Source organism: Alligator sinensis, unplaced genomic scaffold, assembly GCF_000455745.1.
Source record: "Alligator sinensis unplaced genomic scaffold, ASM45574v1 scaffold1318_2, whole genome shotgun sequence".
Lineage (NCBI taxonomy): Eukaryota > Metazoa > Chordata > Crocodylia > Alligatoridae > Alligator > Alligator sinensis.
Genome location: NW_005843067.1, coordinates 86,939 through 100,301, shown reverse-complemented (window position 1 = coordinate 100,301; position 13,363 = coordinate 86,939). Strand labels below are relative to the sequence as shown.

General features: G+C 51.6%; 1 protein-coding gene across 2 annotated transcripts in view; it reads right to left on the bottom strand.

Moving 5' to 3' along the window:
• LOC102378660 (solute carrier family 22 member 6-A-like) overlaps positions 1-12,873 on the bottom strand; it is an 18,206-nt gene extending 5,333 nt beyond the window's left edge. The window contains exons 1-7 of one of the 2 annotated variants that reach the window (XM_025193553.1): positions 11,062-12,873; positions 5,649-5,752; positions 5,115-5,269; positions 3,105-3,273; positions 1,939-2,062; positions 1,527-1,642; positions 444-658 (exon numbers count right to left, since the gene is read on the bottom strand). In XM_025193553.1, the coding sequence (XP_025049338.1) occupies positions 444-658; positions 1,527-1,642; positions 1,939-2,062; positions 3,105-3,273; positions 5,115-5,269; positions 5,649-5,752; positions 11,062-11,463 (1,285 nt within the window). In that variant the 5' untranslated portion in view covers positions 11,464-12,873. Of the gene's footprint in view, positions 1-443; positions 659-1,526; positions 1,643-1,938; positions 2,063-3,104; positions 3,274-5,114; positions 5,270-5,648; positions 5,753-6,434; positions 7,385-11,061 lie in introns of those variants that run through there. The other variant, XM_025193552.1, reaches the window with a different exon arrangement.
• Positions 12,874-13,363: the final 490 nt, after the last annotated feature.

The following is a 13,363-nucleotide window of genomic DNA, read 5'->3' as shown; positions in this document are numbered from 1 at the left end:
GTCGGACTAGATGATCTGCCCAGGTCCCTTCCGACCCTAGAAACTATGAAACTATGAAATCTCTCCTGTCTTCCAACACAGAAGTTGCCAGCTGGTGTAAACTAATATATTTCCACCGGTGTCCTCCCATTCCCCCCTTCCGTCCATCAATCCCCATATTCATCCCTCCCTCCCTCCATTGATCCCCATATCCATCCATCCATCCATCCATCCCCATACTCGTCCATCCACTCAACACTGCAGGATGGGATTACTATTCCTACCTAGGGCAGCTACAGGCTTCACACCAGTGCATCAATGGGGGGTGGGTGGACACACACCAGCCACTACCAAGGCCCCGCTGGCAGCGGGTGGTACAGTACCCTGTGATGCCCTGGTGCCCTAGAGCACAGTTATTCCTGTCGGGACCCACCTCCGACGCTCCAAGCCACTTGCCTCCTTACCTTGTGGCACGAAGATGTTGGCCAGGATGGAGAGCCCGGCGAGGATGAGGGCAGCAGCCTGGGTGAACCGGCGCCCAATAAAAGTGATGGTGAGGACAGAAACAAGCTTGGCTGGGATGTCCACAGCCCCGAAGATGAGCTGGATCACATAGATGTCAACGTTGAAGTTCTGGAGATCCATGGCCAGGCCGTAGTAGGCAAAGCTGGTGGAGAACCTGGTGTGGAAGGTGCACAGGCGTACAGGTAGGTATAGACTCATTTTGTGTCATCCATGGTGAAATTAAGGATGGAAAATTGAGGGGGACTGAGCACCCTTGCTCTGCTCACTTCCTGGGCTGCCCCCCTCCGGGAGCGGACTTGGGATCTGGGAGGTAGAAGCAGGGACCCAGGGCACCTGGGGTCTATCCCAGGTCTGGGGAAGAAAGGCAGACAGCGGGCTGGTTATAGCAGGGTGTTGTGAGAGCCAGGACACCTGGGTTCAAGCCCCAGCTCTGGAAGGGGAGTGGGAATTACTGGGTGGAAGAAGGGGAGGGCTAGGAGTCAGGGCTACTGGGTTCTGTTCTGTGATCTGAGGTAGGCGTGGGGTCCAGCGACTACTAGCTCAGGGGATAGTTCTCCTAGGGGAAAAGCGGTGCTGTCTAGAAAGCTCCAGCATCACTAACAGGCCCCGGGGTGAGGCGCGACATCAAATTACAGCCCTTGTCACTTCATGAGCAATAGGATTTTCCTCCAGGCTAGGAAAGAAGTGGACATGCAGCATACGTGGTAGAATTAGCCTAGGAAAAATCCATCCTAAAACTTTACCAGTGTGAGTTATACCGGTCCAGGAATCGCGTGTCTGGGGTTATGCTAGGATAGCACAAGACGACGGGCTACCACCCGTTCCCTTGCCTCTTTGTAGCAGCATGCTGTAATAGATACCTGCTGTGCGCGGCTATCCTGGGATAACCGTCTGCAGACATCCATCTGTCTGCTCCATCTCCAGGGGAAGGTCACATCCGTGTCCAAAAGGAAGCTAAAGCAGTGCAAATGTGCTTTCTGTCCTTTAGTGCCCGTCTCACGGGACCGCTTGAGCCAACTCACCACACAAAGCAGAGACAGAGAGAGATCCGGCGAACCACAGGTGTCCGCGCCAAGTCAGCGATGGTGTGGGTGTTTTTTACGGAGGACATTTCTTTCTGCATATTGGATTTCAAGATCTGAGGAGAGAAGGGAATTCTGTGGTCATTCACAGTAGTCAAGGTCCAGAGATGCAGCAGAGAGATGGAAAAGGGGTTATATGACTGGACCAAGAGTAACTGAGGGGTAGGCAAAAGGGTGGGTGGGTGAAAAGCATATATATGGGAATCCCATGGTGAGAGCAAGAAGTCACCAGCCCAAAAGAGACTACATCTTTCCAAAAGTGACTAATTCATAACCAGATCCTCACAATCCCCTACGCTTATGTCATGCACCCATCCAGCAGCCCAGCATCTCTGAGATCTAGGCCCTTTACCTCTATGTTCAGTTTATCTCCTTCTTCCTTCTTGCCGTTTATCCTGGCCACTCGTTTGAGCTCCTTCACGGCCCGGTTGGACTTGCCAGTTATGACCAGCCAGCGGGCAGACTCCGTGAACCACCTAGGAGAGCATAAATCGACACGTCCGTGGAGCACATGTGCATCAGCCTTGCTGGTTTCTGGCATGATGATTTGTATTTGGGGTGGTGACCAAAATCAATGCTGGGATTGGAAAGTGCAAAGAATCATGGTAACATCCTGGGGGAATCTATGAAAAGTCCTGTTCTTCACCTACCTCATCGTCCATCCATCCATCCAGGTACCTACATATCCATCCATCTTTATTTCCTATTGTGAATGGATCCAAGCAGAGCGAAGGCACTGCTCTAGAAGCTGGGATGTGAGGACGTGGAAAGATGTGATGTTGTTTGTTCTCTGTCATCTTGGCCTTCATTCCTCAACCCATTTAGAAAGTCAGGATGGGAGGAGGGAGTGGGGGATGATTTATTTGCATTTATTCACGTGTGCAATTTATGTGCCACCTTTCCCAAAAGAGGTTTGTGATGGCTCATAGTAAGAGAATGGAGCAACTTTATAAAAGAAGGCAAGAGGAAAATGAGCAGCAGGGGAAGAGAAACTTTCAAAGGGGGGAACCAGAGCAGGGACATCCAATGGAAACCCACTAACCATCTCAGCTGAGCTTGGTTTGCTAAATGCCTTCCCCTATATGATCTTAAAGTGTGTAGGACCTGAGAGAGAGAGCTCCACAGATGAGGAGTGACTGCTGTGGACAACTTCCCACCCATTTTTGCCAAGACTTGACATACCGATGGCAACTACTTTCTGCTGACCTTATGGGTAGAGATGGGGCATAAGAGTGAAAGTCCCTCTAGGTCTGTTTAGAGCCTTAGAGATGATGAACACCAACATCCCATGTAGCATCCACAAAGCTACTGGGAGCCAGTGCAGACACTGGAAGGCTCAAGTTGTGGGCCCCTGGTGACCTACACCTATCAGAAGGCGAGCTATCGCATTCTGCACCAGCTGCAGCTTCCAGATGCCTTTCAAGGCCTACCCTGTGCAGAGGGCATTGAAGAAGTGTAGCCTTGGGGTTACAAAGGCACAGGCAACAGTCAGAAGGGATGGGGATGGTGCCCACTTACCAGGAGTAGAGGAAGAAGATAAAATAGGGCAAGGACACCGTGAGTTGAAGCCAGCGCCAATCTGGCAGGGCATAAGCCATGCCAGCAAGGAAGAACTGCCCGAGGGTGTAGCAGTAACCGTTCAAGGTGCCCACAATGGCTCGCATGTGGGTGGGCGTCCATTCCAGGCCTAGGGAGAGACATGCGACCATGGAGACAACATCTGGAGAAGGAGGACTGCTGGTTTCTAGTGAGCTTGGTGTCAGCGGTGGGATCCCATACATTCCCCCACAGTATACAGATGTGAGTTTATCGGTGAGTGGAAATCCCATGAGCTACAAATACCCAGCAGCTCTCCCCTTCTTAGAGAGGCTAATAAAAGGGTCCTTCGGGGAACAAGATGGCTGCTCTCCCTCTGTCTTCTAGTTGATGCATGAAAGTCTGGATCATCTTGGAGTTTGCTCCACTCCGGGTGGTTTCCAAGGGAAACCTCTGTGCTTTACAAGTTGCCCTGTTTGGGGTATTCTCTGCCCATCTTTCTGCATATGAGGGTTGGGGGTTTTTTTGCTGGAGATCTCAGGGCTGGATTCTGTTCCACTTGTTAGGCTTCTAACTGGTTCTTAGGTGTCTAATTACAGTCCTATTCCCCTGTGCCCAAGTGCCTGAGCAGGAGGTAGCCACCATCTTTATTAGGGGCAACCCACCCTTTTTCATGCCAATACCCTGTGGGGGAAATGGCACCCGTCTTGCTGGCTTCATCCCTAATAATGGTAGATGGTGGCCATTTTGAGTAAGGGGAAACGGTGTGGATGACCCCATGGACTCATAGAGAAGTGGGGCTAGAAGGGACCTTCAGAGGTCACAGCTAGTCCACCCCCCTGCCTGAGACAGGATTATCCCTATCCAAACCATCCCCTACAAATCCATCATCTAGCTCAGCGGTGGGCAAAATGCGGCCTGCGGGCCAGATGCAGCCCGCCAGGCCATTTGCCTGGTCCGCAGGGCCCCTAAGAAATTTAGAAAATTAATATTAATCTGTCCCTGGCTGCCTGTATTGCGGCCCTCGATGGCTTGCCAAAACTCAGTAAGCGGCCCTCTGCCCGAAATAATTGCCTGCCCCTGATCTAGCTCCTGGTAAAACTACCGCCAAGCCTAACACAACGCAGCTCATAACACCTGAACCTGCCAGAAGTAAAGCAAAGGAACGATGTTGGCCCACGTCCCGCTGTTGTAAACAGTTGTTAACATACACTCAAGAGATCACGGGCAGAGGCTGTGCCCCCACTACAGAAGAAGGCAACCCTCCCCCAGCCCCCCAGTCCAGACCAATCTGACCATGGGGTAACATTCTTTTCTGACCCCAAATTCAATGCCAGACCCCAAATGTGGCATTCTGCCCGAAATAATTGCCTGCCCCTGATCTAGCTCCTGGTAAAACTACCGCCAAGCCTAACACAACGCAGCTCATAACACCTGAACCTGCCAGAAGTAAAGCAAAGGAACGATGTTGGCCCACGTCCCGCTGTTGTAAACAGTTGTTAACATACACTCAAGAGATCACGGGCAGAGGCTGTGCCCCCACTACAGAAGAAGGCAACCCTCCCCCAGCCCCCCAGTCCAGACCAATCTGACCATGGGGTAACATTCTTTTCTGACCCCAAATTCAATGCCAGACCCCAAATGTGGCATTGGCAAGACCCTCTAGCCAGGAGCCTCCAGCAGGAGCATTGGCCCAGCTCAGTCGCCATCCCCAGCCTTGGCTATAGCCAACACCAATGCTCCTGTTACAAAAGGAGAGCGTCTTTGAATTATCACAAGAGTCATCATGATAAAGGATTGGCTCAGCTGTGATAAATTAGTGGATGTCATGATAAAACTCTGAACGTTGCCTTAACCTAGGAGAGTTGGGAGCCATAGAAAAGGACCCCCTTCCCTTCCCTTCCCTTCCCTTCCCTTCCCTTCCCTTCCTCTCCCAGTAACCAACTCCTCTTGTCTCAGGGAGGAGAGAAGCTGGCAGTCCGTCATACTCACACAGAGACACACAGTTCAACACGATGCCCGAGAAGGCCATGCCGGTCAGAAAACGGAAGACGCAGTAGGCGGAGAAGCTGGGGGAGAAGGCGGACGCGGTGCCCATGGAGGCCATCTGCAGGTAACACCAAATCAGCAGCGACCGGCGGCCAAACCTGGGTGGAAATAAACTGATGTGAGGAAAGCCATCTTGGCTTTCTCCATCCCCAGGTGGGCAGGAATAGCCAGGATTGGCCATTTTGAATCAGAAAACATAGTGGCTGATGCCCACTTTGAATCGGGGAGAAAATGCCCGTGTGATAGCATTTTGCCCTGTTGCCCTGTAGACGCCTCCCAGTGCAAGCTAGCGGCAAGGTCCCTATGGGAGTAGGAGATTTAGGAACCTCACAGATGCCCTGGGCATTCTCTCTCTGCCTCCCAATATCCATCAGCGTCTACATTTCCACCCCTAAATTATTTTTGGGGCTGCACATGAAGACGAATGAGGAGTAGAGCCCAGGAACCACCGGGGAATCATAACCACATCAGCCTCACCTGTCCGAGAGTCCCCCAAAAACAATGCCTCCGACAAGGACCCCTGCCATGTAGATTGACTGAGCCATCTGCTTTAGCTTCCAGAAGTCACATACGAGGTCCCACTGCAGGGGGGAGAGAATCCACGAAGAAGGTCAGATGCATAGAAAGATGTGCGGGTGGATGAATAGGTGAGGGGGGCACTGTATATTTTTGGGACAGGATAGGTAACCATCTAGATGGGTTCAAGGGATGGATGGAGGGATAAGTAAACTCATAGTTGGAGAAAGGCTGCATTGTTTCTGGGACATGCATTTGGGACAGGCGGATAGAGTAGTGAGTGTACAGATGGACGTGTGGAGGGATGGAGGGTGCATAACCTAATAGGTAGATGTGTCAGTGTGAATAGAGATGGATAGGTAGGTATGGTAGAAGGTGCATGCGGGGATGGACAGATAGAGGGAATGGGTGCAGGAAGAGAGAGACAGAGACACAAATGGACAGAGGGAGAGAAACAAGCCAAGGTGCAGACGGATAGACCGATAGATTGGTAAGGGGGAGCGTATGGGGATGGAGGAATAAGCAGAAAGATGGACACCACAGGAGTTGAAATATGGATGGATCAATGCGCGTGCGTGAAGATGGAGAGAGAAAATTTAGCTCCTTTGTAGTAAGTGAGTTCCCGAATTGCTGGAATCATCCATGCAATGGCCGTGCTTCCAACAAGCCTAGGTCCAATCCCTCCACTCCGTTTCTCACAGCGTGGCATCGTGCTTCTGCATGACACCGTTTCCTGGCCTCACGTACCTCCATCACAATGGTTTTGGCAAAAACACTCCTGTCATAGGTCCACCCATCCATACAGGGCTCGGTTTCTATCTTGGTTGTGTTGGCAGCCGTAAGGCTGGCATTCAGGAGCTGCCATTGGGTGGTCACGAAGCGGCGGCACTGCTCTGGCTTCTGGTTCGCATCCATTGGGACAGAGACCTGTAAGAGGTCTCGGGCACTGAGGTTGTGGGGGAGGTTGACAAAATGGCTGTCATTGGCACTGATGTGAACTTGGCAGTGGTGATCCGCGGTGCCGGCAGTAAAATTCTGGAGAAGGTTATGGCTGGGCATGAAGAATACAGGGATGCCCAGCAAAACCATGTAGAAGACTTGGAAGCGGCCCATGCCTCCGACGTGATCCAAGAGATCAGAAAAACCCATGATGGTGGGATAGGGATGGGATCAGAGAACCAACCTGATCCCCAAGAAAACCAACAGTTTGTAGACCATCAATATTGAGTTATCGGAAATAAGAGCGGTGGAGGTTGTTCATTCCTATCCCACGTTGGATCTCCGACTGCAAAGATCGGACGACCGAGATCTCGGCTCTGAGAGGGCGCAGGACCGGCAAAGAGTCACCAGTGGCTTCTTGAGCGTCCCGAGAAGAGTTGCTGAGTTGACGCTAAGGTCTACATATATCATCAAACATGTTATAGCCTGGTGGAAGCTGGTTTGGCTTCTCCTGGCTCGCAAAAATCCCTCCTGTGCACGTGTTTTATCCCAGCAAGAGCCCTGGACGCCTTTTCTGCTAACTCTCAATGCATCCAAAGACAGTTTTCAACAGGTTTGATTCCAATGTTGGACCCTTTCGGTCGTCTTTATTCCCCAGCGGGTTATATAAGCTGCTCTCTTTGTTAAAGTTTGACCGCGGCTGGGTTGGCTGAAGTGAAAAATAAATGCAAGTTTAAGGGAAAATGTGCCAGAAATAGCACAAAAATGGTTCTAGTCCAGAGGTGAGAAGCATGTGGACCGTGGCTGAGAAATGTCACTGAGGCGGGTGAACATATGAACATTTGCGCCACAGGGCTTGAAAATATTAACTTGAATCGTAGACAGATCGGTGCCGCCCTGAGCTCTCGTGAACTCGGCTCTAGTTCTGCGATGGCAGGAACCCAAGAGTCCAGGTGAATGGTGTACCAGGGCCGGGCCCTGTTCCTTCGGGGGTGGGGGAGTCTGAACAGCCCCACACCCTGGGAGCACTTCCCCACGCCCACCCCAGACCCGGACGGACTCGCCAAAAGCTGAGGACCCAGGTCCTGGGACCCCCCCAGGGAGGGAGCTGACACAGGTGTGGTGAATGAGGAAGAGCCAGCCACATGGTCCTTAGCCCAAGCCAGCAGCACAAGTAAAAGTGGTCAGCTCTGTTGGCATCACCAAACACGCCTGCCCAGAAGCCACCCATAACAGCTTACAAATTGGTTCCCTCGCTGGGAAAGTTCCCCTTGTTTTCGCTGTGGGTTGTTAAGGGCAGGTTTGCTAAGAAAGCTGGGGAGAGGGGGGAAAAATTGGGACAGATACAGCAGGTCAGAGGCCATAAAGCTGGGACAGCACTTAACTATGCTCCAGCAGCAACAGCTAATGCAGGGTGTGCGGTCCTTCGCAAAGGTGTTCACAACTTGCCCAGGGAAGACCGTCTTAAATGAGCACGGGACACGAACGCTGCCAGGGCAGGCGGTCCAAGAAGACTGGAGAAGAATCCCACAAAAATGACAGGAGGTTTGGGCAGAGGCGGAGCAGACGGTGGCCGATGGGGTCATTAGGTAATTGTGGAGTGAATAGCACAGTCCTATCATCATGGGCCCCAAAAAGGACCAGACCGTGCGCCGCTGCACTGATTTCCGGAAAGTTAATCATGTGGTCCACTTTGATGCCTTCCCTATGCCCTGCGTGGAAGACCTACCAGAGAAAATGGGGGGCAGCAGTGTTTCATATCCACCCTTGATCTATCCAAAGGGAACTGGCAAATACCAATGAAGAGCGCTCCTGGGAAAAACTGCATTTGCCACCCTTGGGGGTTATACGAATCCATGCGCGTGCCCGTTGGGCTGCGTGGGGCTGCTGCAGTGTTTCAGAGGCCGACGGACAAGGCGTTAGCCCTGCATCAGGACTGTGCAGCAGCTTACGTCCGTGATGTGGTGATTGAGTCACGGTCGTGGGAGGAACATCGAAAGCACCTTAACGCTGTGCTCCAGGAGCTGCAGTCTGCGGGGCTAGCGGCAAATCCAGGGAAATGCGCCCCAAGTCAAAAAGAGACCCAGTACTTGGGATCCTGCATAGGAGGAGGGCGAATCCAGCCACTAACGGACAAGGTTCAAGCCCTACAGGAGTACCCGAGGCCACAGACAAAAAACCCGATGCAGTCCATTTTAGGGCTCGCCACCTCCTGTGGGTGCCGGGCGCCCGGGTTCTCAGACATCCCCGCGCCGTTGTCGGTGCTAACGCAGGATGCGGCCCCAAGCAGGATCACCTGGACACCTGAGACGGAGCAGGCATTTCTAAGAGTTACAAAAGCCCTCTGCACCCAGGCGGTGGGGTACGCGCCAGACTTCACCAGACCATTGATATTATATACAATCCCTCTACGTGGCATCGGAGGCAGTGCTGTTGCAGCCAGAGGAGACGGGGGAATATCTGGTGGCCTCCATTAGCCAGGACCGACAGCCCCAGGAGTGGGCACGCGCTGCAGCTGAGAGAGCATGCCTGGCAGTGAAGCGAGGGGTAGGAAGTTTCTGTTACTATCTGGCTGGGCGCAAATCTACAACGGTGACCAATCATGCACCATCCCAATGGTTAAATAAAGTCAGAAACCCCAAAGTTAATGCAGTGGAGGCTGAGCTTGCAAATTTTTAATTTTTCTATAGCACATCAGCCAGGGAGAGTGCACTGCAACACCGACTTTTTCTTGAGGAAGAGCGAGGAGGCGGACTCATTGACTTCGAGGAAAGGAGGATTGGGACCCTGAATTGGGAGGTGTGTAACAGGGCTGGGCCTGTTACACTGTGGGTGTGGGGGACAGCCCCAAGCCCTGGGAGCGCTTCCCCATGCCCACCCCAGACCTGAGCCTGCCAGCAAGGGAGCTGACACAGGTGTGGTGAATGAGGAAGAGCCAGCCACGTGGACTACCAGGGGGGAGAATAAAAGATGCTGAAAGCAGCCTCCAGGGGCTGCAGCAGCAGGGAGCAGGCTGCCTGGACCTGGGATTACCAGGGTTAAGCAGCCACCAAGAGGGGCTCGGAGCAGGGCTGCTCCTCTGTTCACTTGCTTGTTCGTTTGCACGAGCCCCCAGGCTCTTCAAAGCCTCTGAAAGATAAGATGCACCCAGAAGTTGAAGCCTGGGAAGAGCCGCAGGAGGACAGCCAAGGGCTAAGTGACAGTTTACTTGTTTAACTTTGCTCATTTTGCATTTCTAACAAGCCCTGGGTGGCCTTGGGGTGTTATCTACGGGCTCTGCTGCAGCAGAGGCAAAGGGCCCTGAACAGTGGGTCCTTCACCAAAGCCAGCAGCAAAAGGAAAAGTGGTCAGGTCTGCTGGTGTGACCAAATGCCTGGCTGCGATCTGCCCAGAAGCCACCCATAGCAGAAGGGCCGCACTAGGTCAAGCCTGTGGTCCGTGTATCCAAAATTTCCAGCTCTGACAAGTGGTGGATGCCCGAGCTGAGAGCTGTCAGGTATCCAGGTTGTAGCTGTATTGGTCTAGAGGCAAAAGTAATGAGAACTCATGGTAGAGACAAACTCCTTTATCATCTAAAATAATTTTATATAATCTTATATCTTCTTTATGATATAAAAGAGACCACCTCTACCACGAGTTCTGATTCCTCTGAGCTGAGAACTGACACATGAAGTCTTGTCTTGATCCAGTGCGTTCATCTCAACACCCTTCTCCTTGGCCAGGCTGCTCCATCTGGGGTGTATTATGGTGAAGCTCACCAAATGCTGCCAGAAGCAGCCGTGATTGCTCTGGTTGGCTGGAAGGGAGGTGTGTTTTGCACCCTGTCCTGTGTGCCTTGCAATAGGAGTGCTGGTAATATGGGGTCATCACTGAAGGCTAAGCTTGGGGTAGGGAAGGTGAATAAGATAGTATGCTCAACATTCATGTGGGATGATATAATATTTTTAGTCTACCAGCGATGGAGGTGGGTGGGTGGCTATGGAGGACAAGAGGACATTTATATGCGTATGGAAAGAAAAAGGGGAATGCACGGGGATGGGTGAATAAATGACTCCTTACAGGGATGCTTGTGCGGCTGGATAGGCAATGAGCTTTGTCAATGAAGATGGGTGGGTGGACGGACGGAGAAGCACATGGTGATGGAGAGAGAAATGGGTGGTGGGTGGATTATGGAGGTGACGGGATGGATAGACAGATATAGAGCTGAGTAGCAAGAGGGATAGAGGTGGATGGATGGATGGAGAGTGTATGAAGATGGAAAGAGAAAATGTAGACCCATTCCCCCCTAGAGGAGAAAGAAACCTTGCTTTGAGACACCATAAAAGAGAGAGATGCTTCCGACATGCCTATTTTCAACTCACCCCCTCCGTTTCCCACTGCCATGGGCCAACATGACCCTATTCCCCACTCTGCGCTGACAACTGGTTTTACGTACCTCCATGATGATGGTGCTGGGGAAAACACTCTTGTCGTAGACCCACCCATCAATGCAGGGCTCTGTTTCTACCACAGTTGTGTTGGACATGGTGGCGTTGGGTTGTAAGAGCCACCACTGTGGGGTAACAAAGCGGCGACACTTCTCCAGTCTCTGGTTCTCATCCACAGGGATGGAAATCCTCAACAGGTCCTGGCTGCTGAGGTTTTGGGCCATGTTAACAAGAGAAATGTTGCTGGTATTGCTGTGAATTTGGCAGTGATGGTCAGTAGACCCCCCAGTGAAGTTCTGCAGTACAGCGTGACAAGCCAGCATCAACACCGGGACATTCAAGAAGATGACGTAGAGCACTTGGAAACGTCCCATGCCTCCCACCTGGTTCAAAAGCTCTGGGAAACTCATGATGCCAAGCCTGGGAGCTTTGGTGTTTTCTGAGATGGATGAGAGCTGGGAAACAATTGGCCAGAGCGAGTCTGTGTCAATGACTCATCAGTACCAATTCCAGGTCGATAGCCATTGCGCCAAGATCAAACGCTGGGTTATGGAAGCCAGGCCCAGAACTCTGCCATCCAACCAACGTAATTCCAGTGACCGGACTTGGAAGAAGGCAATTAGCTCATCAGTCGGGCAATTTGTGGAAGAAATCAGCTGTTGGGGAATCCTTGAGGCCCCGGTTTCCTAAGAAGGGCTTTTCTGGCACTTGGCTGCTGGTTCCTCGAATCACCGCTTGGAATCAGCTCTACCCTGGGATTGCAAAAGACACCAGCACCTTCCACCCGAAGTGAAACCACCGTTCGAATTTTGCCAAGAGCTCGTGTTGCCTCACAGGGTTGTTTTTTTGCTGAAACCCATTTCCATGCTCATCCCCAAGAAATGCTGGCTTCTGTGGAGCCACTGGTGTGATGGATGCCCTGAAGCTGAAGAGTGGTTAAAGTTTTATCCCGTCTTGGATGGCTTAAGTTGAGGAAGAGAATCGTTGAAGAGAGAGATCTTGGAGACAGAGTCCAAAGCTCCTCCTAGGGCTGAGGTTCAAGGTTTCTTCTGCATTTCTGATGAGACTTGAATGTTTTCCGGTGCATCACAAGGCTAAAAATTAACTGGATCAGGAGAGAGACCCAGATTGGGGGGGGGAGCTATTTTTAGCCTGGCGGTTGGGGATTGGGACTGGTCTGGGTTTAGCCTGTTAGGACCCCAATCCAACAGTTCCTGGTGAGAGGGTCGTGCTCCTTCATCAGGGTCAGCCCAGCACCACTTTGGGGATCAGAGAGGAATCAGACCCCCTGCTCAGATCAATGTAGATTGGTGTCATTTCACCTTTCTCTGCAGTGGGGGCATGGCCCCCTGCCTGGGATCTGAGGCAGATTTGAACCACTTCCTTCCTGTCCTTGCAGAAAGAGGACATTGTTGGGACTGTCAGTCCCATTACTTGGCCTGGAACAAGTCCAAGGAGGTTTGAGGTGTCTTGTTCATTGGGCCTGATGGTTGTAGAAGAGGGTTGTTGTGTATATTGGGCAAAACCTTGTCAAGGATGCTGATTCTGCCTGGATGGTTGGATGGATGGATGGTTGGACAGGCAGATAGATTAGCTATGACCCCTTTGTGATCATGGATGGATGCGTGGTTGGTTGGTTGGTTGGTTGGTTAGTTGGATGGATGGACTAGCTGTGACCTCCAAGGGCCTTGCCCTCTATGATATTTTATAGGTCTCCTTAGCCTCATGGTGCAGCAGCTGAGATTGGGGTGGCTTGCCATACCAGGTGTAGAACAGCCACACAAGGAAAGACCTTCCTAGAATGAGGATCTGATACCTGCAATGAACAAGATGGTGAAATGGCTGTTAGGGACATTGGGAGAGGAAATTTATCCATGTTAGCGTGAAGTCGGTCAGAAAGCAGGGTAGATACGCATCTTTATAGACTAACTAAATAAGATGTATAGAGTACAAGCTTTTGTGAATTTGGGTTCACTTCATCAAGTGCTGATAAACATTAGGGCATAATGGGAAAGAGCTCTTCTGGATCATCAAACCCAGTCCACAGAATGCACAGGCTGCCTGCATAGTGATAGATATCCAGTGAGAGAGAGACATCCACGTAGAGATATACATGATGGATGGATGGATGGATGGATGGATGGATGGATGGATGGGCGGGCAAGCAGTTGGGTGTGCAGGGGGGGAATTACTGCTTTAGATAAAGTATTGTGTATATGGATGGATGAGCAGAGGAGAGACGTGTGGGTGGAGGGCTAGAAATAGATATCAAGAAAGAAGGATGGATGGATGGATGGATGGATGGAGGTA